Here is a 27593-nt window from a genome sequence, read left to right on the forward strand (position 1 = left end):
TGTTGTTGGAAGAGGGCGTTTGCTACAACCAGTGCATTCTTTTGGCAAAACTGTTAGCCTTTGCCCTGCTTCATTTTGTACTCTAAGGTCAAACTTGCCTGTTACTCCAGGTATCTCTTGGCTTCCTACTTTTGCATTCCAGTCCCCTATGTTGAAAAGGACATCTTTTTTTGGTGTTAGTTCTAGAAGGTCTTGTAGGTCTTCATAGAACTGTTCAGCTTCTTCAGCATTACTGGTTGGGGCCTAGACTTGGACTACTGTGATACTGAATGGTTTGCCTCAGAAATGAAGCGAGATCATTCTGTCATTTTTGAGATTACATCCAAATACTGCATTTTGGACTCTTTTGTTTACTATGAGCATTACTCCATTTCTTCTAAGGGATTCTTGCCCACAGCAGTAGACATAATGGTCATCTGAATTAAATTCACCCATTCCAGTCCATTTTAGTTCGCTGATTCCTAAAATATTGATGTTCACTCTTGCCATCTCCTGTTTGACCACTTCCAATTTGCCTTGATTCGTGGATCTAACATTCCAGATTCCTATGCAATATTGCTCTTTACAGCATCAGACTTTGCTTCTATCACCAGTCACATCCACAACTGGGTGTTGTTTTTGCTTTGGCTCCATCTCTTCATTCTTTCTGGAGTTATTTCTCCACTGATCTCCAGTAGCATATTGAGCACCTATCCACCTGGGGAGTTCATCTTTCAGTGTTGTATGTTTTTGCCTTTTTATACTGTTCATGAGGTTCTCAAAGCAAGAATACTTAAGTGTTTTGTCATTTTCTTCTCCAGTAGACCATGTTTTATCAGAACTCTCCACCATGACCTGTCTGTCTTGGGTGGTCCTACAGAGCATGGCTCATAATTTCATTAAGTTAGACAAGGCTGTGGTCCATGTGATCAGTTTGGTTAGTTTTCTGTGATTGTGGTTTTCATTCTGTTTGTCCTCTGATAAATAAGGATAAGAGGCTTATGGATGCTTCCTGATGGGATAGACTGACTGTGGGGGAAACTAGGTCTTGTTTACTGGGCGGGGGCATGCTCAGTAAATTTTTAATCTAATTTTCTGTTGATTGGTGGGGCTGTGTTCTCTCTCTTTTGTTTGACCTGAGGCCAAACTGTTGACCCATGCCTCCACTGAGACTCCTGGACACTCACAGGTAAGTCTGGCTTAGTCTCTTGTGGGGACACTGCTCCTTTCTCCTGGTGCACATTAGGTTTTGTTTGTGCCCTCCAAGAGTCTGTTTCCCCAGTCCTGTGGGAAGTTCTGTACTCAAATCCCACTGCCCTCCAAAGTCAAATTCCCTTTGTTTTCTCCTTCCCTTTGCCCGATCCCAGGTTATAAATTTGTTTTGGATCCTAGAACTTTCTTAATAGTGTGAGAATTTCTTTGGTATAATTGTTCAGCAGTTTGTGGGTTGTCTGCTTGGCAGCTCTATGGTGAGGCTAATGACGACCTCCTCCAATAGGGCTTATGCCACATGCTGCATGATGCAGGTCTGCAGCAGCCAGAGCTCCTGTCCCCATGTCAGGCCACTGCTGACCTGTGCCTCCGTGCGAGACATGCAAACACTCAAGGGCCAAGATTTGCCACCAATGAAGATATTTAAGGGAATGTGCAACAGGCTCTGAAGGCAAGTCTGAAAGAAACCTTCTAAAAATATTTTGCATGATGGTAGCAGCTGCCGTCTATGGGGTCGCACAGAGTTGGACACGACTGAAGCGACTTAGCAGCAGCAGCAGCGTTAAAAGAGTAAGCAGACGGGCCCCAAGATAATTTCTGTGAAAAGAGGGACAAACTTTAAAACTTTAGGTCTGTATAAGTAATAAGTAAAAGAGTCATTACTTTATAATTCAAGCATGTTCCTTTCGATCTTTTCATACAGTTGTTTTATAATTTGCAACATGCTTTTTAAAAATTTATGCTTTACAACAACTCTGTGAGTTACATATTCCTACCATTTTTTAAAGATGAAGAAACAGATTAATTTAAGAAGCTGACATTCAAGTCTCTTGATTCCAAGGTCAGTGCTCTCTCTACACACTAAGTTATTTAAGGTCACACGACTTGAGAAAGGAGAAGCCACCGTTCATAGCCATCATCCCCTATGACCACTGGGCTGCATGGACATCTTGACCATTTATCTAATCTGCCTTAATCAATGCTCTCTATAGATTTGATTGCTCTGACAACTTGCAAATAGTCACCTGTGCAACAAGTACCCAAGTTAATTTAAAAAAAAAATAATATTGTTTCCCATTTTAAAATAATGGAAATGAAGTGCTGTGAAAGTCTTGGACATTTTAAGATTCAGAGACATTTGCTAAATTGATGTTAAAGAACAGGAATGACCTAGGAAATTTCATGGTAACCTGTAACCAGTATAGCAGTCAAAATTAAAGAATGCTTGTGGCATTATAACTTAAGAGTCCTGAAAAGGGGTCAGAACTGGGTTTTGATCTGGACTCTGTTCCTTAGTTTCTCTAAGATATTGGGAAAATCGCTTAAACTCTCTGGGCTTCTGTATCATTTAGAGCTCTTAAATTTATGCAAGTAATGGAAACTGACTGCTATTAACTTAAGCAAAAGGGGATTTATTGGAAGGATACTGTAAGATGGACAAATGCTTAAAAGGCTAGGAACTGGGTTTGGAAACTGACAAGAACAAAGCACCTAGTTGACCTGAACTGAAAGGAAAACCAGGGTACTAATAGGCAGCAATGAATTTAGGGCAGTCAAACAAATCCCACTCATCCACCACTGCTTTCCTTTTCATATCGATCAAGGATCATCCCCAAGAGGCCTTCTAGCTCTGACATCCTCTGCTTCTCAGTATTTGTAGAAGGGTAAGCAGGAAGAGGGGTGCATATGCAAACAGGGTGGTCAGAAATGCTTTGGCCGGATATGCCTCAGAAGGTTCTACATAGCTGAAGAAGGCTGAGCCACCACAGCGGTACAGACGCTGACCAATGTGGCATGCAGCAAGCAGGAAGTGGAAAGGGTCTTAAGCAGGCAAAGTGTTTGGGTAGGTGAGTTATGAGGAACCTCCACAGACAGTTTTCACAAGTGCTGGAAACTGAAACACTTCTAACAAGTCACTCCCTTTACAGATGAGGGACAGGTCTTGACTCTGTGAAAGAGACTGCAGCAGGTCTCCTCATGTCTACGGAATGAGACACAGTAACTACCATGAACACAAAGCTCATATTTGAATGTAATATACTGGTATACATTAAACAGTCTCTTGAATCAAACATTGAAAATGGGTAGCCTGTGGGTCAGATATGGTCTTCAAAAAATTAGTTACCAACAGATAAAAATACAGGTATTTCCAACTTTTCTTGAAAAAAAAAAAGGGAGGTTTTGGCAACACAAGGCCTACAATCTTACATAGCAACAATTTTCTACTGTCTTCTGTGGGCTCTCCACGTTGCCATACCCTCCTCATAGCCCTCTTCACTTATGAGGCTGCCTGCCTGGATCATTCTAGTTTCTGAACACTGATGTAATTACTTCCATGACAACCCACCCAAGGCCAGCATTTTGGACAGCCATTTTGAGGATCTATTGCTGTGGGCTTCCCTGAGCAGGAGAACTTCCCTGAGTTCAAGTTCCAAACCTCTGTTCTTGAGACCCCTTTGGTAAGATCCCGTTAGTCCAGACATACTACCTGTCATACTGGAAACAATCATTTGCTCTACCCCAACCAAACCACATCTCCATCTTCTGTCAGGGCCAATCTTCGGGCATCTGCTCTCCCCCAAAACCTTCAGTACTTGATGGTGGAAAAGGCAGCAAAGAGTCCTCATATACCATCTTCTATGTATAGTGAAAAAACAGAAGGTACCTGAACAAAGAATCACTTCTGTTTGACTTCTTGGAAGACAAACCTCTGAGGAAAGTGGCCCCTGAGATTTATTTATTTGTTTGCTTGTTTATTTCATATGAGTAGCTGTGGATGTACTGGGCACCAGTGGATGGTAATGATGATGATGCCCCTTAGTAAGTCTCCTTTGTACACATCTAATCCCATCTGGATGCTACTCCTCATATTTTCTATCTCTTAACGCCAACATCATATACGCTATATAAGCATTCACTTCACTATTAACTTTGTAGAATCCATTCCTTACAAAGCAGGCAAAACATTTCCTTAAATCTCTGATGGATTCCAAGTTGCTTTTAGGCTAAACTTTAAGATGCTTTAAGAAGTCTACAAATCCTCGCATGATTTGATTCCTCCTTATCTCAGGCTTTACCTCCCATTCTGTCTTCTTCTCTGGCTCACTTCACTTTGAACACTTGGAACTTCTTTAAACTTGTGGAAGAAAAAAGGCTCATTCTCACCTCAGGGCCTGGACTCTTCTCACTTCCTGGAAGGCTCTCCCCTTCTTCCTCATTCTCCTCCCTATCTATCATCTTCCAGCCCTCAGTTTTTAAATGTTTCCCTGATAGCTCAGTTGGTAAAGAACTCGCCTGCAATGCAGGACACCCCAGTTTCATTCCTGGGTCAGGAAGATCCACTGGAGAAGGGATAGGCTACCCACTCCAGTATTCTTGGGCTTCGCTTCTGGCTCAGCTGGTATAAGAATCCGCCTGCAATGCAGGAGACCTGGGTTCACTCCCTGGGTTGGGAAGATACCCTGGAGAAGGGAAAGGCTACCCCCTCCAGGATCCTGGTCTAGAAAATTCCATGAACTGTATAGTCCATGGGGTCACAAAGAGTCAGACATAATTGAGCGACTTTCACTTTTGTCAGAGAAGCCTCTCCTACCTTTTGTTTCCCTCCCATTCACTCACCCCTCCTCCCCATTTCTCAGAGCCCTCTGCTTTATAATTTCTATTGCTCTTAATACAGTTTATATGTTTCTCCACTAAACTGTAAACTCTGCAGCGCGGAGAACCTGTTCATTTTGTGTCTACTGAATATTAACGGTCAGCATAGTCCCTGCCTTAATAGAATGGGTGAGCAATACTTATTTGCCAAATGAATGAAAAGCTTAAATTACATTGCCCAGCCTGGTCTAACACCACTCTGTTATCTTCTGGAGTAATGAGACATCCTTTCTTAGGAAAAATATTTTTATTTCAGTCACCTATAAGTGAATCCACATGGTTTATCAGAAGGTAAACCAGAAGAGAAAAAAGCTAGTAACATTATAGGTTTCCTAGGTGGGGGGAGGTCCCAGACCAACACGTAGAAACTGGGTAGAAATGCAAATTACCAGGCCCCACTCCAGACCCCTTAGAGAACTCAGGGGATGTGGTTCAGCATTCTGTGCTGTAACAAGCCTTCCACGGAATTCTGATGCACACTTTGAGAAGTTTAAATGCCATTTCTAGGCTTTCTAGTTTTTAATTTTTTTTAATTAAAATTTTTGGTCCTTAATCCGTGGTTTCATCCTTCAAGTAGAATAGCACAGTCTAAAACTACCCCGGAGAGTACTTTTTTCTCCTCATTCAAAGCCACCAAAAGCTTATATGTGTAAGTGTTTACCTGTACATTCCTGTGAGGTGTGCCTTCTTAGTGGGCACAGGCCTGCCCTCCGGGTGGCCTACAATCTAACCCTTGTGGTAACACTTGTAATGTGCCCCGTTGTAACAATGCACAAGTGTAACTGAAGAAAAAACAAAAACAAAAAACAATACCAAGGCAGAGGAGCCACGGCGCAAGCCTTTGTTCCTCTCTCCACCAACGGCTCACCCTCCGTCAGATATAGCTCTTTACCAACCAGAAAAGGAGCCGCTCAAGATATAAAAACGGATGGGTGCCGCTGACAAGGTTTTCAATTAGGCCGTTTTCCCCGGAGCACCGGAGGATAGTTGTGGCTGTGGAATGCGATTCCAACGCTTCCTCAACCTAGCACAGAAGTAATTGCAACGAAAAACCCCTTCCAGTTTCAGAAGGAGAATTGGAGGCTCGGGCAGACCTAGTCGCCCCTACCTGGAGAACACCCGAAGTGGACCACCTCACCTTCGGAATGGGAGCGGCAGCCGGCGGCGCTCCTCACTGCGCATGCTCTCTCGCCCCGCCCGCTCGGAGCCGGAAGGGGGAGCGCTCGAGGCCTAGGCCTGGCCTGGCCGGGGCGTCGGCACCGGCGGCCATCTTGGCTTCCCGGGGAAAGGCGGTGTGAGGGGAAGAAGTTGTAGGGTGGGGGCAGGAGTGAGGAGGAGGGGAGAGGGGGAGGAGGCCGCGGCGGGGCAGGGCGGGGACTGCCTGCCTGCCCGGGTTGCGGAAGTGGTAGCCGCTGACCGAGCCTGCTTCTCTCTCGCTACTGCTTCGGCTTCCCGGCTCCCCCCCAGACGGAGAGGGTGGCCCGGCCGTGGATGATCAGATAGCTTCTACCTCCCGCCGCCCATCCCTGGCCCCAACCGGCACGGAGCAGACGGCGGCAGCAGCAGCAGCAGGCGAGGAGGAAGATGGCGGGACGGCTGCCGGCCTGTGTGGTGGACTGTGGCACGGGGTAAGGGGGCTGATGGGCGGGGGTGGGGAAACTGAGGCGGAGGCAGGAAAATGGCGGGGCCAGGAGGAGGCCGGGAGATGAATGGAGCGGCAAGGTGCTGCCGCCGGCCGTGTCAGCCCGGGCCGCGCCGGGTGGCGAGGGGTGGGGCCCGCAGTCAGGGCCTCCCTCATCCCCCGCGCTTCACCCTCTGGGAGCCGGGCGGCGGCGCGGGGCCCAGAAACCCCCCCGGGAGCGGCTTCCTCCGCGCGACCCCTCCCGGCCCTTCCCCCACCGCGGTGGGCAGCGCGGCCCGAGGGGCTGCGGGGACGGTCGCCTCCCCGGGGCCCGCGGTCGCGTGGGGGTGGTCGTCGAGCCCGGCGCAGCCGACCCTCCTTTGCCCGGTGCCCCTTCCTGCCCGTAGGTTTGGAGGCCGAGGGGAATGGAGCGCGGGGACTGGCCGGGCAAAGGAGCGAGAAAAGAGAAGCGCTCCTTTAGGTTTTGCAAGATTGCTGTGACAACATTCTACCCGGGGTGTGGGTGGGGAAAGGGAAGAATCGGACCCTGAAAATGGGAACCTAGATCGGGGTTTTCATTGGACCACCCACCTCCTCTTCCTTTTCGACTCCCGGTCTTTTCCATCTCCCACTACGTTCCTACCGGCCAAACAAGTCACATTTTAATTTGAGAGAAAGATGTCATGTGTTACTTCTCTTGCCTCAAAAAAGTCCCCCAGTGAGCAAGCGCGCTGCAACTTCCTTAGTTTTGTCAAAGCCGCTTCCTGCTTTCAGTCTTTTATACCCTTATAAGGTAGTTTTTCGTTTCCAACCTGAACACATCTTATTAGAACTTTCAAAATCAAGCAGTTTTCAAATAGGCTGAGATACTGGTACTAGGTATGAATTTCTGTGAACGTAAAAAGTATATTTGCGTTGCATGGAGAGGAAGGAGGGGAAGCACCCAGGAAAATTAAGTTGTATAGATTCATTCTGTGACCATGTCTTAAGGAGAGAAGGAAGGTAATAGAGTTGTAAAGGAAGGTACTTGCTTTTCAAGGAGTTGTTTATTATAGATCTGCAGTGTAGTTTACTAAAGTATATAACGGTGTGGAAGTGGTCGTTCCTTTTGTATTAATAGGCGTTTATAGCACACTTTATACTAACGTAGAAAATATTGCCTGTGTTTTAATGCAGAGTGACTGCTTTATGTTTCACTATTGGAAGTGTTTTCTTTTGTGCTTGTGAATACTGTCTGATACAGGATTACTTCTCCAATTCCCCCAGTTTTGGAGGGGGTTATGAGAAGTAGATTGTCAGCCTTTCCCTTCCCTTTTTACTCTTTAGCAAATATTGTTACTTAAAGGATGGTATACTCCTCACTCAGTTTGTTCTGTGTGAACTTTCTCTATAAGCCTCATAATCATACCTTTATGAAAGTGTGGCAGTTTGTAAAATCCCAGCCGTGCAGAAGGAAATAAGCGATTTATTAATATAATAATAAACCAGTGTCGTTTAGCCATGAAACTTGTATGTAGCTTTTTGATGGACGGCTGATTAAAGTTATTTTTCTTAATCCAGTTTTATTTCCTTAAACCAGTATTTTTTTTTTCCGCCTTCCTTCTTAGTCCAGTTGGTGAGTAGTTTTATGTTTAGGGTCAGTTTTAAAATTAGATTTGGCAGCTTGACTGAGAAAGAATTTTCAAGTATGTTTTGTTACAGTGAAAAATATTGTTACATAGTTAATATTCTATGCTTTAGTAATTATTGCCTTGTCAGTAAAATTAGTGTAGATAAGTGTTGCCCTAATGGTAATATCTTAAGTAAGGTGTTAACTTTTTCTCATTTAATTTTTTCCCTTTTGAAATACAGTCTTGGTTATGTTTGAATTAGTATGCTGGCTATTTCTTTGAGGTTGACGATCTTTAAGTGCCTTTCTGATAGGGCAGCCTTGAATTTAAAACACAGACTGAGTGACTAGGAGGTGTGGGGGAGAGGGGTTCAATTTATACTTAGGATGCTGCCCATGCTTAGTGGTTGAGTTGTATCCGACTCCTTGTGGCTGGTGGACTGTAGCCTGCCAGGATCCTCTGTCCATGGAATTTTCCAGGCAAGAATACTGGAGTGAGTTGCCGTTTTCTACTCCAGGGGATTTTCCCCACCCAGGGATCAAACCTGTGTCTCCTGCATTGGCAGACAGATTCTTTACCACTGAGCCACCTGGGAAGCCCCTTATATTTAGGATACTTTTGCTTTAATGATCAGTTATTGATTATATTACTACATTAGTTTTATCTCATAGGGAGAGGTTGTTATCTGGACAGTCATGATTTAAATGAAACTGATCTAAGAGTTCTTGTTTCTTTTACCATCTGTCACTGTCTGAAATTCCACCTTTAGAGATCCATTTATTTATTTTTAATTTGATTGCCCATGCGAAATGTGAGATCTTAGTTCCCTGAGCAGGGATTGAACTCTTGCTTCCTGCATTGGAAACTGAGTGTTAACCACCAGGGAAGTTCCAGATATACACTTACTGTGGTTTTCAGAAGGCATTTTGGTCTTTCTTGTTGCCTATTAATAGAAATCCTGCAAAGTTACACCTTCAACTTTAATACCGTACAGAAGATAGCTCATTGAAATTGCACCTTTGATAAACATCTGTAAATAAGCCCTTAATATAGAGTTTTATGTTCCAGAGTACTGTAGTTTTCCACATGCAAATTATGCACCTACAATGTGTGTGTTCTTTTGTACTTTAGAGAGTGCATTCATCAACCACAATTACCATTTACATAAGTGAAAAATTATAATGAGTTCAGATACTCATTCCATTTCATTATATAAGATAAGCAAAAGGTGATAAAAAGAATGGCTGTCTATGAAGTTTGGTGGGCTTAGGTAAGAAAAGCTGTAAAAGTTAGGAAACAATGACATTTAATCCCCAAATTTAGAGATCCTCCAGTGATCCTTTATTTCAGCATAAGATAAAGAATCACCTAAGCACAGATCATAAAAGAAAATAATTCCTTTTAAAAAGAATTTAGAAAAAAATACTTCTTTCATATTGATACCATGTCTACATAGTTTTGGGTGGAATCTGTATTGGAATAGTAATGTAAAATAAAATCTGGGAACAGATTATTATTGATAGAGCAGGTTGCTTAAGAACTAAGGTGCGGACTCAAATGGGCTGGCTACCAGTGGTGAGGAAAACTTTTTTTTAAGCATTTAAAAAATATTGTAATACTTGTAAAGTTAAGATTATCCTAAGTTATCTTTTGCATATTTTCCCCCAGAATTCTTCAGCATTCAAGCCATACAAAGGAACTCCTTACATGCTTTTATTTTGTTATACTTGTTTGCAGAGCTGTGCATTGTGAAATTTCTTTCCCCTTTAATGTCTTTCCTTTTTTTTCCTAATAAATACTGTAAATTATTTCCATTAACAGAGTTATTATAGTCTTATTGTACACATATCCAAGAGCTCTTGGATATATTCGGATCTAGAATCAATTAAGCAGTTTTCCTAGTTGAGTTAAACTTCTTGGCCATCTTGAAATGTAAGCATAGTATTTTGTTGGAGTTGGTGGTTCATCTTGTAGTCACATTCTAGCTATTAGTACAGATAGGGTGTTCACGTTTGAGAGCAGTGAGGAAGAGCTGAGTGGGTGGGAGAAAATACAATTGGGAAGTCCATGTTTCTTAAATAAATTCTGTATGTAATATGTAATAATAACGCTATTTTTCCAGTTGTCTTGAAGAGCAGAAACAGTCACAGTATCTAGTTGTTACCAAAACATTCATTAAAACTCTTACTACTTCATGGGTCTTGTTTTACATGCTGTTTGCAGTAAATATAACAGACATGCTCCTGTTGAAAAGTCAGATTCTTACTTGGTCATGTCTAAAATCTCTCCTTTCCTTTCCTTCCAGTCTTCTTCTGCCTGCCAATTTTGTGTTGGAATATTGACTTTGGATTGGGTATATGTTGTATCTAATGAACTTTTAAGCCTTATTGTAAAAGAGTTTGGAAATTTTACTTTTAAGCACAGAAGGGAAAGATCCACTAGTGGAGGATCTGTTGGTCAGGCTTTTTACTTATTTAATCTTGTGACAGCTATTTTTACCTCATCTTACAAGTGAGAAAATAGGATAGAGAATTTACTTTTTTGGTATCATGTAGTTAAGTGTGAGCGTTGCTATTTGCATTTAAGTTTATTTTATTATTATTATTTTTTTTTGGTATTTAAGCCCCACGTTCTTTCTGTTAATACTGTGGGGACTCCTCTTAGGAACTATGCACATTGATTATTTGTATTAGTAAAGTTAACTCTATTCTTGCTTCAGTTCAGTTCAGTCGCTCAGTCGTGTCCGACTCTTTGCGACCCCATGAATCACAGCATGCCAGGACTCCCTGTCCATCACCATCTCCCGGAGTTCACTCAAACTCAAGTCCTTCGAGTCGGTGATGCCATCCAGCCATCTCATCTTCTGTCGTCCCCTCCTCCTCCTGCCCCCAATCCCTCCCAGCATCAGAGTCTTTTCATAATCTTATTTAAAAAATCCTAGCCTTACTAAGGCGATGGCACCCCACTCCAGTACTCTTGCCTGGAAAATCCCATGAACGGAGGAGCCTGGTAGGCTGCAGTCCATGGGGTCGCTGAGGGTCAGACATGACTGAGCGACCTAACTTTCACTTTTCACTTTCCTGCATTGGAGAAGGAAATGGCAACCCACTCCAGTGTTCTTGCCTGGAGAATCCCAGGGACGGGGGAGCCTGTTGGGCTGCCGTCTATGGGGTCGCACAGAGTTGGACACGACTGAAGTGACAGCAGCAGCCTTACTAATTCGGAGAAGGCAATGGCACCCCACTCCAGTACTCTTGCCTGGAAAATCCCATGGTTGGAGGAGCCTGGTAGGCTGCTGTCCATGGGGTTGCTAAGAGTCAGACATGACTGAGTGACTTCACTTTTCCCTTTCGTGCATTGGAGAAGGAAATGGCAGCCCACTCCAGTGTTCTTGCCTGGAGAATCCCAGGGATGGGGGAGCCTGGTGGGCAGCCGTCTATAGGGTCGCACAGAGTCGGACATGACTGAAGTGACTTAGCAGCAGCAGTAGCAGCCTTACTAATTAGAGAAACCTTTCTGTGCAAATTTGACTTACTTTTGATTTTTCTTTTTCTGGATATGTGAATTCCCCGACTTATTTTGTCACTTTGTTTTAGAAATGATTAAATTTAATCTCCAGAAAAAATTTACTCCAGGTTTTGTTTATCAGGAAATACTAACAGCTAACATTTACCAAGAATTATGTGGCAAATGCTGTGCTAAATGTTCTGTGTTATCTCATTTACTTTTCATATTGGCTTGAGAAGTATTACCTCCGTTTTTAGACTGGGAAATGTAGGTTTAGAGAAGTTAAACTACTTGACTCAAGGTATTATAGCAAATACCTGTGGTAGAGACACTGTACTATGTAAGTCTCCTTACATAGAGGATGAGCTTTTGACAATTTTGAATCATTTAGATATTTTTTAAAAGAAAAATATATGTTGTTAAAAAGGCAGAAAGCAATGTAACTTAAGGATTACTTGCACAGGTGGAAAAACTGGTGTTGTCATATCAAGGCTAACTATATACTTAGCAGGGGGCTTTCCTGGTGGCTCAGTGGTAAAGAATCTGCTTGCAGTGCAGGAGACCCGGGTTCAGTATTCTTCCCGGTAGGATCCAGTGGACGAGGAGCATGGCGGTCTACAGTCCATAGGGTTGCATAGATCCGACATGACTGAGCGACTAACACTTAAATACTTAGCAGGTCAGAAACTCTTGGAATTATAATGAAAATGTGTAGTACAATCAGCTCTCAAGAATCTCAATGAGACAAGAGTGAAAAATCATTAAAAAGAAATTAGAGGAGCTTTGTTGGTGGTCCTGTGGTTAAGAATCTGCTTTCCAGTGCGGAGCATTTGGGTTTCTAACCCTAGTTGGGGAACAAAGATCCCACATGCCTCAAAGCAACTACCTAGCCCTTGTGCCACAGTCAAGACCTGACAGCCATAAGTAAATAAATATTTTTAAAAGAATTTAGAGGATGTATAAGACTGTACTTAATCAGATGTTAAGATATTTCCTTTTCTGGCAGTAGTAATTCCTGTCCTATAGGTTGGTAAGGAAAGAAGAATTATTGTGGTCAGGATGAGTCGAGGAACTTGGAGTGAAGATAGGATATAAACTCTTCCTTTAAGGATTTGGATTGAGGCAGGGGAAGGAAAAGCACATATAGTGGGGAGCGGGGAGAGCTGTTTGTGTTTAGTCCTCTTAGCAAATGTTGCACCATTTCCCCTGTGTTATGGATTGAAGTCTGTAATAACAGTGCAGATCTAGATTATGTAATGCGAAAGGTACTGACATTTATTGAGCTCTTCTTGTGTATCAGGTGTTCATTATATGGCAGGAAAGCTTTGATCAAAATAATTTTACTTGATAGGGCATAATAATCTAGTACACAGATGAGTGAATGTTGAAAATAGGGTTTTTAGAGTATTTCTGGAATGGAATTTAGTCGGATCAGGTGTAGAGGAGATATTTGGGATGAATTTACCGGACTTGCTACATAGTAGGAACCTGAATCCTTGTTGAATGAATGAATGAATAAATGAGTGAATGAGCAATAATTAGGGATATGGTTTTTAAAAAGTGCATCAGAAACACCTTTTGCCCAGTGGTTCAGAATCTTATGGGTTGGGCCTAGGAGCATTTATTTAAATGGGCTCCCTGTGTAATTTTTAAGCACCCCTCTCAGTACCTGTTTTGCAGGAATTCTGAAATAGGGTGTTGGCAGTGGGAATGGAGAAGAGATCAATTTGGGAAAAGTTGCTGCTTTCCCTTTCTTTTGGCAGCTACATTGTTTTGTATGTTTTATTTATGGTTAGCAAGGGCTTTGTAGTCAGAGCTATTTTTGAGTTCAGGCTCTACCATTTTCTAGTTGTGTGATCTTGTACGCTTCAGATTCTACAGATACTGTTTTTGTCACTTGGAGATCATAGTATCTTACGGAGTTTTAGTTTTTTGAGATAATACATGAAGATGGTTCAACCCAGTGCTTGGCAAATAGTAATAGTTCAATACATTGTAATCATTACAGTTATCAGTTAGCTCTGTCTTTTTATTGAATTGAAAAGTTCTTAAGGAAGGGAACACATTGTCTTATGCTTCTTATTTCCAACAGGCTTTGTCTACCATAGTTTTTTGCTCAGTCACAATATTTTTGTTGATTTGGAAGATGGAGGTATAGTTAGGGCTTGGCATTTGTTTCTGGTGTATTGTAAATAGGAATCAATGAAGATTCCAGATTGTGAGTTTAGAGTGGGACATGAAGGAGTTGGTTTTGAGAAGCTGAGTAAGGTTGAAATTTGTATTTGTGAGCCATAATTGGAAATGTTCCAAGAGAAGTTAGCAATGTAGGAACTTCAGGAGTAAAGGTGGGGATTTGGCGGTCACCATTATAATTTTTAAATTGAAGCTAATAAGATGACAATTTAAAGAGAGAACAGAAAGGTTGAATATTTATCTTCTTTTTTTGAAAAAAATCTTGGATATGTGGTCTGGCTTCTTGAACATCACAAAAAGAAGAATAAGAGAGCTCTGTGGCTTGACATGGTGAGTGATCTCATCCCACTTCTTAAGAGGCAAAGTGCTTAGAAGAATTTAGCTCAAGGTGGGTTATATTTTACTCCACAGTGTTTCTCCTAGTCCAGAATGCTCTAGTCTGGGATGGTTAAAATGTTTCTTTAGGCAATATATTTTCTTAAACAAAATTCCCTTGTAATAAAAGCATTGGAATGCTCACCTGCAGTTGTTTTGGAACTTATAGCCTCTTTTATGATAATTGTGGTCTATAATAGCCACTAACATAGAGGTAAGAGCAAAGCAGTCAAGTAATAATAGCGTTACATTAACATGCTTTCTAGCTTACCAAGAACTTAATAATTCATGAATTATTAAGGAATGGTGCAAGATAGGGTGATGTTATTGGATTAATGTTTTAAATCTGGTTCTTAAGTATGGTACCAATTAATACTATTTTTGTGTTGCTTGTTTTATGTCTTTGTGCTTGATCACTCAGTTATGTCTGACTGCAGCCCCATGGGCTTGTAGCTCGCCAGGCTCCTCTGTCCACGGAATTTTCCAGGCAAGAATACTGGAGCAGGTTGCCATTTCCTACTCCAGGGGATTTTCCCAACATAGGGATTGAACCCACATCTGTTGTGGCTCCTGCATTGGCAGACAGATTCTTTGCCACTAGCACCGCCAAGAAAGCGCTTTATATCTTTATGTATACCTTTATATCATAAAATATATAAAATGTGCCTGCATAGCTGATTAATACCAGTGAAGAAAGACAAATAGTATCTTAATTTTTTTCAAAGGACAAAGTTTTATGGAATTTTAATAATTTTCTTTCAAAAGCTTTCCAAACTGTTCATTTAAACACAAGTCATCCTTGCAACCAGGAAGGGAACAGCCTTGAATATATCTGGTCACATTCTCTTTTTCACTCTTACTCCTTCTCTCGCTTCCTACTTACAAACCATACCCCAAAGGATATTTTCTTCATTTGTTCTAATGCTGAGCGTTTTATCTTTAAACATTCTCCTTGCAGGCTTCTTGCCCTTTGTGAAAGCGTGATACTTTTGAGAAGGATGTCTTTAACACTTTTTCAGTTATAGTAATTATGTGAATGAAAGGTTGCTAGAAGGAGGGTACGTCTTCAAAAGGGGAACTAGGATGCAAAATACCTTACAGTTTAGGGTTGGTTTGGAAGCTGTATAAAAATATAAACTATGTTTTTAATATTGGTCTATGACAAAACACAAATGTGAGCCTACTTAAAGTTTTAAAATTCAATATAATTAAATACAGTGCACTTTTTCTTCTGCTATAAACATTTAAAAAATTAGGTTACTTTGAGGCTATAAAAATAGTATTTAATGTGTATTTGTAACACTTCACTTACACTTTAGTGAATGAAGAAAAGTGCCTAATTACTCACACAGAATTTTGGAGCTGAAAAAGACTTTGAAAAATAATTTAATCCACTCTTTATTTACAGATTAAACAGAGGTCCAGAGTTGAGAAATGTCTTTCAAGGCCCTTGTAAGGGTTTTATTTCTGAGATAACTTTTTATAACAGTTTCAGAAACCTTGCTAAATGGGTACTATTTATAATTATCTTTTTAAAGATGAGGAATGTGAGGTATGGTGAGCTTAAGTAACTTGCTCAGTTACATAGTAGTCTACAATTGAGCCCTGTGGCAGTCTGACTCCAGGGCCCACTGCTGTACTACCCTAACTTGGGATATATTCAACAGGGATAGTTAAATTGTTCACCCAGTTTTTTGAATAGTGTTCAAAGTTTAAGCTACATATTTAGAAAAGCAAATTTCTACTTTTATTTCTTTATTAAAAAAATTTAAAGGATACTGTGTATTTATATATGGTTTCACTGGGTCATCGTTGCTACTTGCAAACTTTCCTAGTTGCGGCGAGTGGGGGCTACTCCATCACTGTGGCAGGCTTCTCATTGCGGTGGCTTCTCTTGTTGCAGAGCACAGGCTCTAGGCACATGGGCTTCAACAGTTGGGGCTGGCGTGCTCTAGAACGTGGGCTCAGTAGTTGTGGTGCACGGGCTTAAGTTGCTTGTGGCATGTGGAATCCTTCTGGACCAGGGATCTAAGTGATGTCCCCTGCATTGGCAGGTGGACTCCTATCCACTGTACAACCAGGAAAGTCCTAAATTTCTACTTTAGAACTGCATTTTTTGGTGAGGGACGCAGGACTGTGCTGGGTCTTCCTTGCAGGGCACAGGCTTTCCCTAGTTACGGCCCAAGAGGGTTCCTCTAGTTGCAGTGTCCAGGCAGAGTTGCCCTCTGCATCTGGGGTCTTAATTCCCTGATCAGTGATCTAACCCCAAGTGCCCTGCATTGAAAGCTGAATTCTTAACCATTGGACTGCCAGGAATGTCCCAGAACTGCTAACTTTGAACAAATATGAAATATATAGGGAGGTCTTTGTGACCAGTTCATTGATTTTACTAACTGGAACCACATGTAAATTACATAGCATAGAATTATTTATTTAGCCTCACGAATATTATAAGGACATATATTGTATTTAACATAATAAAACTGACAATTGTTGGTTTATACAGGACAGCTCAATTAAGGAAATGATGTCTAATTACATATAACTTTAAAATGAAGAGCATATTTGTTAAGCTGCAATTTGAAGATAAACAATCGATGCATTTAAAAAGTCCTTCCTCATTAATGATGGCATAAAACACAGAAAGAAACTGTTGAACCCAAGAGTAAAACTAGCCTTAGAATCTAGGACTATAAAAATGATTTTTGTATTAGACTCAGAGGACTTAATACACATTTGCAATGTGTATTAGGAATACAGTCTTAGGAGTAAAGTTTATAATCATAAGACAGTAAATGGTGGACATTTCACTCATAACTTTTTGATTTTATGGTCCATGTTCTTACCTCCCTACTAGTGTAAAGGTATTAAGTTTTAGCTCTAGAAGAATTGAAAGAATATTTCTGTTGATATTTAGGAGTCCAGATTCTTCCAGTCAGCGGTCTTGTACGTGTTTTTGTGTCAGGTTAAATAGTGACTTTCATGTAGTGAGAAGAGCATTGGAGGAGATTGGAAATGCTCTTTAAATAATTGCTGGTTATCTTTATAGCTAACATTTCCTGTTAACTAGATACTACCTTCTTGTTCTGAAAGTTCCTTAACACTACAAGTATAAAGAAAACTGTAGCTAAGCTGAGAATTGACGTATTATGAAATTTGACATTGGGATTCATTTGTATACCTCTTTTTTCATTTAAAATTTGAAAATCATTTGTTATTTTGTAAAAAATCTCTATGTGTACGCTTTACTTTGTTTTTATAACATATTAAGGGTGGAAGCTGATCATTCGTACTGAGGTAAAATTCTTTCAACTTTAAATTAATGGTTCTCACTACCAAAAAATTTTGGAAAATGGATTGTACTGTTATTAAGGTTCTTTGCACTCTAAAGTTCTAGGGTCTAGGGTCTTTTATTTGTTTTGTTGTATGGTTTAAAATTGTTGCAACATTTAAAGTTAAAACTCTACTGCTGTTTTTCCCTTATGTAGTCTATAGAATCAAGTACACCATACTTAGTATAATAAATTCAGTTTATTCTTTTCTGGAATGATTTTTGTCCTAGCTTTCTATCCATTTCATTTTTGAAATGTGATTTTTTTCAAAGATTCTCTTTAATATTCTCATTTAATGGTTTGATGTCGGCAACTAATTGAGATCTTTAAGTAGTTTTTGCTGTGATATGTTTTTCAAAACAAAAAGAAAAGTGAACCATTGTATTAAGTAAAAAAAAGTACTTTTTGTCAACTAATGTTTTTAATAAGGAAACATGAATTTGTAGAATTAAAAGTAATACCCAACATGTGGGGTGCTACTGCTTTTATATTACAAGCATCACTGATTTTACTATTTAAAAATATTCTTTCATAAATTTATTCCTTTTAGAAAGATACAGTGAATAATATAACATATACCCCTATTTATTAGAATCATTACCTGGTAAAATTTTATATTTGTTTCATCTCTTTGTTTTTTAAGAATAAGAGAACATTATAAATGACTCTCCTCAAGCCCACTTTTCCCCTGCCCAGAAGCATTTACGACTACAATAAATTAACCATTTTTTGTATAAATTTTTTTTTTTTTTGCTGTTCATTTCTATCAGTCCAGGTCTTCCCTCACTCCCGACTTGATTACATTACCATTACTGCTCTTCTAGTCACTTTGATATAATTTCAGAAGTGCTTTTGAACTCTTTTATTGTATTCCTTTCTCATAAGCAATTTCTAACCTTGTTGCTCAAAACCAGCATTGTAGATTTTTTCTCATTGCTACTGCAGTCCAGGGAGATTTTTCTGTATATTCAACTTGCTTCCCTGGGCCACAAAGGAAAAAATTTGGTTTAATTTTTCTGAGTATTATATTGCCCTTATCAGTTTCATAAACTTAGTATAGCTTTGTCTTTTTCATTTTATGGTCTCTTTAAAAACCATTTAGAAATGACACTTTCTTTTTCTAAGTATAGGAAAGCTTAAAGAAAAAGAATCATTATTTCACTACCCAGGTAACCCAGTGACATGTTTTAAATTAAAGTAATATATATGCCTGTCTGTGTGTGAAATATCTCTGGAATACATAAATGATTGACTCTTGGTAGCAACAGACTGGTTAGTAGATCAGCCTTGTAGGGAACCTTTTTGTGTGGTAAAGATACTAACTTTAGTACTTCCTGTTTTATTTATTAAATTTTTTATCATGTGCTCATGTTACCTATTCAGAAATTCTTTTAAAAATAATTTATGTGTATGGTTATACTATTTAAGACAAGTGTTAATTTGAAAAACAAAATTCTGACATCCTGCTATCTGTGGGTAATCAGACTTTACTATTTCTTTTGTAGACTTTCAGAAGAAACCGTGTATATATATTCTAGCAATATATAATAGAATTATTCTTGATGTGTAATTTTATTTCTACTCTACATGTATATGTAAATTTTTGTTTGTAGTTGACAAAAATACTTGACATGAAAATATTAGAGTATTCACAACATGTATTTTTCCCTGTTTAGAACTAGGTTTGAAAGTATTTTTGAGACATTTTAAAGTAACAGTGTAATGTAATTAATACTAAAATACAGACTCACGTACATGCACAGGCACATACATACACACACACCATTTATTAAGACATAGCAAGTTGGAAGGCTTTAGGACTCTTCCTGATTTTGCCTGGGAATCATGCTGTGAAAATCAAATGTGTCCAAAAGGACTGATGAAAATGGAAGATTTGAAAAGGACCTTTGAAGAAACAAATGATTAGGATAAAACAAAAACAACAATGAAAAGAGGATGGAGCGTTTATAAGTGCTAGGATTTATGTTTCTGTTCCCAAATACAATTTTCAAGACTTTATAATAGTTATTTCTTTCTGCTTCAGACATAACAGAGTGTATTGCAGGAGTTGAGAATTAAGAAAGTGAACTGTGGGTATCTAGATGAGTCTGAGAAGGTAAATAGGCATCAGATCATACATAGCTTGTTGAGGAGGTCTTCAAATCAGTGAAATTCATTGAGGTGTTCTAAAAAGCAGAGCCTTGGTTTTTTGTACTGTTAATCCATGTATGTGTGTGCAAGGCTCAGTTGTGTCCAACTCTTTGTGACCCCATGGACTATACAGTCCATGGAATTCTCCAGGCCAAAATACTGGAGTGGGTAGTCTTTCCCTTCTCCAGGGGATTGTCCCAACTCAGGGATCAATCTCAGGTCTCCCCCGTTGCAGGTGGATTCTTTACCAGCTGAGCCACAAGGGAAGCCCCTGTTAATCCATGCTTGACATTTAACTGTTAATAGGCACGTGCATTTAAGACTGTTATGTCTTCTTGATGAATTTATCGCTATATTATCATAAAATTTCTCTTACCTTTGGTATTACTCTTTTTCTTAAAAGTTTCATTCGATGTTAATATAGCCACTTCAGACTTATGCTTACTATTTGCCTTTCATCCATCTTTTTTCATTCTCCATCTTCATATTTAAAGTGTGTACCATGCAGACAATATATAGTTGGGGCTCCCTCTCTCTCTCTCTTTCTTCCTTTCTTCTCTTCCTTTTTCTTTCATCTGTACTGATTGTCTATCCCCTTTAATTGGAGAATATAGTCTATTACATTTAATGTAACAGTATAGTTGGATTTGGGTATGCCATTTTATTTTTTACTTAGTGTGAATAAAACTTAAGCAGAGTAGAACCCTTGTGTCTCGGTAGATTTATCAATACTAACTCTCTTGCCACTCCCTCTACCTCATGGTGTAGTTATCATAGGTGTTACATCTACATATGTAACCCCACAATACAATTTAATTTTTGCTTTAAATACTCAAAAGTATGTCAAAAATTAAGCAGAAAAAAGTCTCATTTACCTGTTTACCATTTCTAATGTTTTTCATTAATACCACAGTTTCCCCTCTGGTGTCATTTCCCCTCAGCCTGAAGAACTTTCTTTAGCTCAGGTTTTAATGGCAATGGGTTTTCTTTTAACTAGAAAAATGTCTTTATTTCACTTTCTTTTTTTTTTTTTTCTTTATTTCACTTTCATTGTTGAAGGATATTTTTGCTCTTAAAGATTTCTGGGTTGACTGTTTTTGTACCTCTTTCAGACTTAAGGAATATTACTTCACTATTTTTTGACTTCCATAGTTTCTCATAATAAGGTGCTGGTAATTTGAATTTTTTGTTCCTGTTATTGGGGCCTTTTTCTCTGGCTGCTTTTAAGATTTTTCTTTATCTTTGATTTTTAGTAGTTTAATTATGACATCCCTAAGGTTTCTTTGTGTTTTTTCTGTTTCTCCCCTCCCTCTCTCCTACCCACTTCCCTCCCAGCCTCCTCCTCCCCACCGTTCAGGAACTTCATTGTGTCACCTTTCATTTTTTGTTCCCTAAGTCTCTGAGGTCTGTTCTTTTCTCTTTGTGTCTATCTTTTTAATATTTTTCCTCTCTCTTTTCAGATTTTATAATTTTTACTGATCTGCCTTCAAGTTCATTGATTATTTCCTGTGTTGCCTCTGTTTTGCTTTGCTCATTCAGAGAACTTTTTGTACCTGGCATTGCATTTTTCAGTTCTGTTATTTCCATTTGCTCTTTTTACAGTTTTAGAGTTTCTTTGCTATTTATCATCAGTCATTACTACTTCATTGTGGTAGTCACAGCTGCTTTCATGGCTTTATCTGATAATTCTAACATTGGATTATTTCATCTTCTGTTGAGTGTCTTTTCCTTGGAAAATGGGTTACATTTTCCTGATTCTTCATATTAATAGAATAATTTTCGTGTGTATGAATTAACCAACCTTTTTTTTTGTTGTTGTTCTCTTGTTGATGAATATATGCTTTGCTTCCAGTTTTGGGCCATCACGAATAATGCTCTTGTGAACAAATGTGCACATATCTTTGTGTGGGCATATGTTTTTATTTTTCTTGGGTGTATACCTAGAAGTCGGATCGCTGGATCATATGGTAAATGAATGTTTAACTGTTTTCCAAAGTGGCTATTTACAAATGATTTTGATTTTCTGTCATTTCAACTAGAAATGTATGAAATTTTATCTCAGTGTACTTTTAATTTGCTTTTTTTAAGCCCTGTGGAGTTGAGCATCTTTTTGTTTGTAGCCATTTACATTTCTTTTTCTTAAGTGGTTAGTGTCTTTTACCTTTCCTTCCCTTATTTCCTCTTCCTTTCTTTGCCTTGTTGTCATCACCTTCTAGTTTTAGTGTTTACATGTAGGTCTTTGATTTATTTTGAGTTGTATGTGGTATAAGATTAAAGTCCAGTTTTCTTAGCACCATTTCTCGAAAAAACTGTCGTTTCACTGAATAGTTTTGGCACCCTTGTCAAAAATTATTCAACTGTATATGGCAGGGTTTATTTCCAGGCTTTGTTCTATTCCAGTTGGTCTATATGTCTGTCAGGCCACACAGTTTTGGTTACTGTAAATTTTTAAGTTTGAAATCAGGAAGTGTGAGACCTCCAACTTTGTTCTTTTTCAGGATCGTTTTAGCTGTTGAGATTGCATGTGAATTTTAGAATAGATTTTCCATTTCTCCCCCCAAAATTGTTGGAATTTTGATAGCAATCACATGGGTCTGTAGGTGGATTTCAGTAAATAGCTTGTTGTTGTGCAAGTTTGACCCATGTCTGAGTCGTGTACCAAATAATGTTATCCAGATGGCAAATTTAAGAAAAATCCAAGCTATTTAATCTCATGTCTGTCTGAAGGAAGATTTTTTTCCTGAAGGTGTTACTGAGCAGTGAGGCCAAATGAACCGAAACATTGAGTTTGGAGCAGAGAAAGGTTTATTGCAGGGCCATGCAAGGAGACTGGTACCTTGTGCCTCCCAAACCCTTAACTCCTTGAAAGGTTTCAGCAAAGCACTTTTAAAGGCAAAACGATGGAGTGGTATGTTGGCAACTGTTCACATACGTCAGGTTATTTCTGTAAGCCTTGAAGACCAAAGATTTCTGCAACTTTTTATCTCTGTATGAATAAGGAGGTATTATACTCTAAAAGGTCAAAGAAGCCTTGAGAATCTGTTATCCTGTGTATTTCAGATTATAGGCAATGTTTTTTTATTTTTACAAAAGTGCGGAGCTAGCATGACTAAGCATAGGAAACAAAGCACAAAGGTTAATAAAGTATATAAAAGGAACAGCTCTAATATGGAGTCAGATTTGTTCTTCCCTGTTACAAGGGAAGTTTAGAAAGATTTGGTGTGTGTATGTGTGTGAATGTTTGAAATTTAGTATAATTTAGTTAACTTATTTTCCCAATATGCTTAATTATATAAGTGACTTTTTGAACACCCCAAAAACTTAGTAGAAAATTGCAAGGGCTGTGGAAAAATAAAGTGTACTGACAGAATATATGAATTCAAAACAAAAATTTGCCTTGTAAATGTAAGGTTAGAAATGGTTTACTGTGCTATTTGGTCAGTATTTGTTTTTAAGTCTAAGGAACAGTATTATAACTAAGAGAAGAACGTGTGTATGCCTAGAGAAATTATTTTTTTTCAAACTTTTAACTTTGTATTGGGTCCAGAGAAATTCTTAATATGAAAAAGTTTGATTTGAAATGTTTCCTTTACTATAAAAATTGAATTAATTGTGAGAGAAGAGTTTTTTTGAGTAAGAAAAAAAATGAGAGAAGCTCTTCTGCCATCTACTTATACAGTGTTTCTTCTCTGGTGACTGGAGAATTTTGACAGCTCATTGTAAAAATACCTTAAATCAGTCATTTCAAATGTAAAACCTGATAATATTTTAATATTAAGTTAGGTTAATGAAAAGCTAGTTTATATTTGAAAGCTCTAAACAAATTTAGTATTTAAAGTCTTTCTTGTTTTTTTTCTTATATTAATATAAAGAAAATTTAAGTGAAGTTTTAAAGCAAACCTCTTATACCTATATTCTCAAATCCCCTCCAGTTTATTTATATGTGCTCTACAAATACTACTGTATCTTGTATGCATTGATATGTAAAGGGTTGGAAAGCTTTTTAGAAGCTAAACAACTTGTAAAATTACGTAAACTAGGACATTTCCCCTTACATTTCTTAAAAATGGGTGTAAATATTGTCCTCTATGATAATCTCAAGTATTATTATATAGTGGTCTCTATCTGGTGTATCTAGACTAGAAGATTTTGTTCTTTGGGGTATTATTTAAATCCAGGGCAGTAGAACATTGTGTATGTGTGTTCAGTTGCTCAGTCATGTCCTACCGTTTGCCACCCCATGGACTGTAGCCCCCCAGGATCCCCCAGGACTGTAGCCCCCCAGGCTCCTACTGGAGTGGGTTGCCATTTCCTACTCCAAGTAGAACATTAGTAAATATATTTGGCTGCTGTTCCCCCCATTCCCCCAGTTAAAAAATTATTTTGCTAGATTTGTTTTAAGTTTAATAGAAATGATTAAATGTTATGGTGTATCCATATAGTTGATATATTATCTGTAGTTACCTTCATGTTTGGGGGAAGAACATACTTATTTTGATTATGTCTTGACTTTTGTATTAAGTTTATTATATCCTTCTTTCAGTGTTTGTTTTGAGAGTAGATTATTGCTGAATATGCTCAACCTAGGGAATTTTACTTTGATCAGGAATAGAGTATTGATTTACCTGGTGAACTTGTTAAATGGAAGTTTCTTACGGTAATGTGGTTTCTACTTCAAGTTTCTTACTGTTATTCTTGGGAAATGGTATTACACACATAAAAATAACATAGGCTTATATATATATGTTCATCAAGTGGTTGAGAGAAGTTTATTGAAAGAAAGGATGACTCTTAAAATGATTAGGAAAGGCTTCATGAAAGACTCTTAAGCTGTGATCTGAGGTTTTTGAGAGGGTGCAGTGAGAGCACAGATAATATGTGAGGGAGAACGTGCAAGTCATGTAGGGGAAAATGAGGAATAGGTACAGTGGGCTTTGAGTTGGGTTCGTGGAAGTAAGTGATGGGAGACACTTTTAAAGTTGAATTGAGGATTATTTTGGAGAATCTTAATACTTAGCTGAAGGAGTCAGAGTCATAATTTTTTATCTACAAGGTACTTTACGAACTATTTACAGTGGCTCATTTTATAGACGCAGAAACAAGTTCTAATCTTGTGGGTCATAGAGCCTCATTTGAAGATTTTTGTTAGGCAGTGACTTTTCAGGGAGATTATCCTCCTTTGTGAGGGTCATAGAACTGGAAGGAAGTCTTTCTGTTCTGTTAGGGTACTGTTGTATATAATTGCTTGAACAGCTTTGGGAATAAAATGAAAGGGACTGGATGAAAGAATAATTAGTATTCATTTTGCCACTGTGTTGGTAAGACAGTAGTGTCTTTTAGGGTTTTATAGCCTCAGGCAGCTTTAGACTGACTTGGTTTAACCAAGTCTTTGTTTTGATAAGGTTAAAGTAGTTCTTTTTTCCCACTGTGGATGGGGTGGGACAAGGTATACTGTTGGCTCTCTTCCTTTCAGTGTCATGGTAGCCTCTACTTTATCCAGTACTGCTTCCTAGGTGGTGCAGTAAAGAATCTGCCTGCCAATGCAGGAGGTATAAGAGAGGTGGGTTCGATTCCCTGGGTTGGGTGTATCCCCTGGAGTAGGAAATGGCAACCCACTCCAATATTTTTGCCTCCAAAATTCCATGGACAGAGGAGCCTGCCAGGCTACCATCTGTGGGGTCACAAAATGACTGAGCACACACACATACCCTTTTACTTCAAGTAGGTTACTGTTAGTTTTAGTGAGTTCAGTGGGAACAGATTATTCATGTTAGTTGATGGTGGTTTTGTGTGTTTGAATAATTCTAATTTTTTTGTACCGAAACCAGAGGGTGTGAGCAAGTGGTTCAATCATGCTGACCTCCATCTATTACAGGAGTTCTATTCTACCACAGTTGAAGGTTTTACATTAAGAAGAGACTGATTTGGAAGTATAAAAAGTGTGGGCATTAGCCCTCTGTGACAACCCACACTCTTGTCTGTGAAGTATGTTTTTCCCAAGACTAGTCTTGCCTTATGAGATGGCTCACACTCTGTCTGTGGAGTATGTTTCTCTCTAAATAAATCCACTTCTTGTCTTTAAAAAAAAAAAAAAGACAGTGAAAGGGTTGAAAAAATAGATACAAGCACTAATCTGAAAAATCTTCTACAGACTAACTTTCATTTATGAATACAGGGATAATTTGTATCATAGTGATAAGCCAAAGAATTGATGCTTTTGAACTGTGCTGTTGGAGAAGACTTGAGAGGCCCTTGGACTGTAAGCAGATCCAACCAGTCCATCCTAAAGGAGATCAGTCCTGGGTGTTCATTGGAAGGACTGATGTTGAAGCTGTAACTCCAATACTTTGGCCACCTGATGCGAAGAGCTGATTCATTTGAAAAGACACTGATGCTGGGAGGGATTGGGGGCAGGAAGAAAAGGGGATGACAGAGGATGAGATGGTTGGATGGCATAACCGACTCAGTGGACATGACATGGGTTTGGTGGACTCCGGGAGTTGGTGATGGACAGGGAGGCCTGATGTGCTACAGTTCATGGGGTCGCAAAGAGTCAGACACAACTGAGCAACTGAAGTGAACTGATAAGTATTTAGAAGTTCAGTTATCTGCATGGCCTGTATCTGATTATTGGGGAATGGAAATTTTGGAGAGAATGCATGGACAGAGTAATTAGAGTTGACATGTATTAAGTGTGTCCTTTATGCCAGGTGCTGTGCTTAATGGTTTACCTTGTTCTCCTATTAAATACCCTTAACAGTCATAAGTTACTGCTCTTTATTTTACAAATGAAGGAATTAAGGCTTAGGAATTATTAGTAAACAATACTTGTACTCACAAGGGCAGAGGTAATCAACTATGTGGGAGGTTGTGAAAGTTTTCTTATAAAAGCAGTGGCATTTAACCCGGAACAGTGTTGATAGTGGCTCTTTGGCATGGCATGAGTTGGTCTTTTTGGAAATTGTTAGTATTTTTATGGTTTGGTAGTGTGGTGTGGTGTCAGGGCTGCTGGAAAAGGTTGTCAGGAGCCAAATATTAAAGGGGGTCTTTTGTATGTCCTGCAAAGAAGTTTTATTTATTTTTATAACGTATACAGTATGGAATCTTTGTAGAGATTTGGTCAGTGGAGCAGTATCACATTGTGAACAGTTTATGTTCTCCCCTTATTTTTAATGTTTTAGTTTGTTTAGCACTTTCAGATCTTGAACTTAATTTGGGGGCTAAAATGTACTCCAAAGAGATCTTCCCAATATTAAAAAATATTTATGCTGAAACTATTAAAATCCAAGAATATCACAGTAATTTACCTGCCTCCTGTTTAGCAGTGTGTTTGAATATAGAGTCAAACTCTGTCTGTGGAGTGTGTTTCTCAAAATATTGTAATGTAAATACTTTCTTTTTAAAGCCTGCTTATAGCCAAAAAGTATCCAGCTGTCTCCTAAGTAGCCCCCAACATGCTGCTTGTGGAAGCTCCGCTTTTCTAGACATCCTTGTTGTTATTTTGTTAATGTTGATTAGTCACTAAACCCCGTCCAACTCTTTTAGTGACCCTCTGGACTGTAGCTGGCCAGGCTCCTCTGTCCATGGGATTTCCCAGGCAAGAATACTGGATTGGTTGCCATTTTCTTCTACAGGGGATCTTCCCGACCCAGGGATTGAACCCATGTCTCCTGCATTGGCAGGCAGATTCTTTACTGCTGAGCCACCAGGAAAGCCATTGTAAGACTGTAGGTTGAATCTTTTACGGCAAACACTATAAAATTTATACTTTTTTTTTTGAGTAGTAATGAATTCAAATGGTATGAAATAATATATGATTAAAAAAAAACTTTTTACCCTTGCCTGTTACTTAGTTCTGTCCTCTAGAGACAACCAAAATTATGAATTTCTTAATACTCTTCCAGAGATATTCTGTGCTTATACAGCGAAATATGTTTTACCTGTACCCTTTACTTTTTT

At 39.0% G+C, this 27593-nt stretch overlaps 1 protein-coding gene and 1 long non-coding RNA gene across 6 annotated transcripts in view; one reads left to right on the forward strand and one right to left on the reverse strand.

Annotated features, from left to right (window-relative positions):
* The window catches only part of LOC100847374 (uncharacterized), a 115531-nt gene extending 106378 nt beyond the window's left edge, over positions 1 to 9153 (reverse strand). For 2 of the 5 annotated variants that reach the window (XR_804914.4, XR_009491787.1), the window contains exon 1: positions 7058 to 9153. This is a non-coding gene — a long non-coding RNA (uncharacterized lncRNA). The remainder of the gene's footprint in view (positions 1 to 7057) is intronic. The other 3 variants (XR_003030960.2, XR_003030962.2, XR_009491784.1) reach the window with 3 other exon arrangements.
* ACTR3 (actin related protein 3) overlaps positions 6312 to 27593 on the forward strand; it is a 47408-nt gene continuing 26126 nt past the window's right edge. Inside the window, 1 exon segment of the mRNA NM_174226.2 lies at positions 6312 to 6473. Coding sequence (NP_776651.1) covers positions 6430 to 6473 — 44 coding nt within the window. The 5' untranslated portion in view covers positions 6312 to 6429.

This window comes from Bos taurus, chromosome 2 (genome assembly GCF_002263795.3).
Source record: "Bos taurus isolate L1 Dominette 01449 registration number 42190680 breed Hereford chromosome 2, ARS-UCD2.0, whole genome shotgun sequence".
Lineage (NCBI taxonomy): Eukaryota > Metazoa > Chordata > Mammalia > Artiodactyla > Bovidae > Bos > Bos taurus.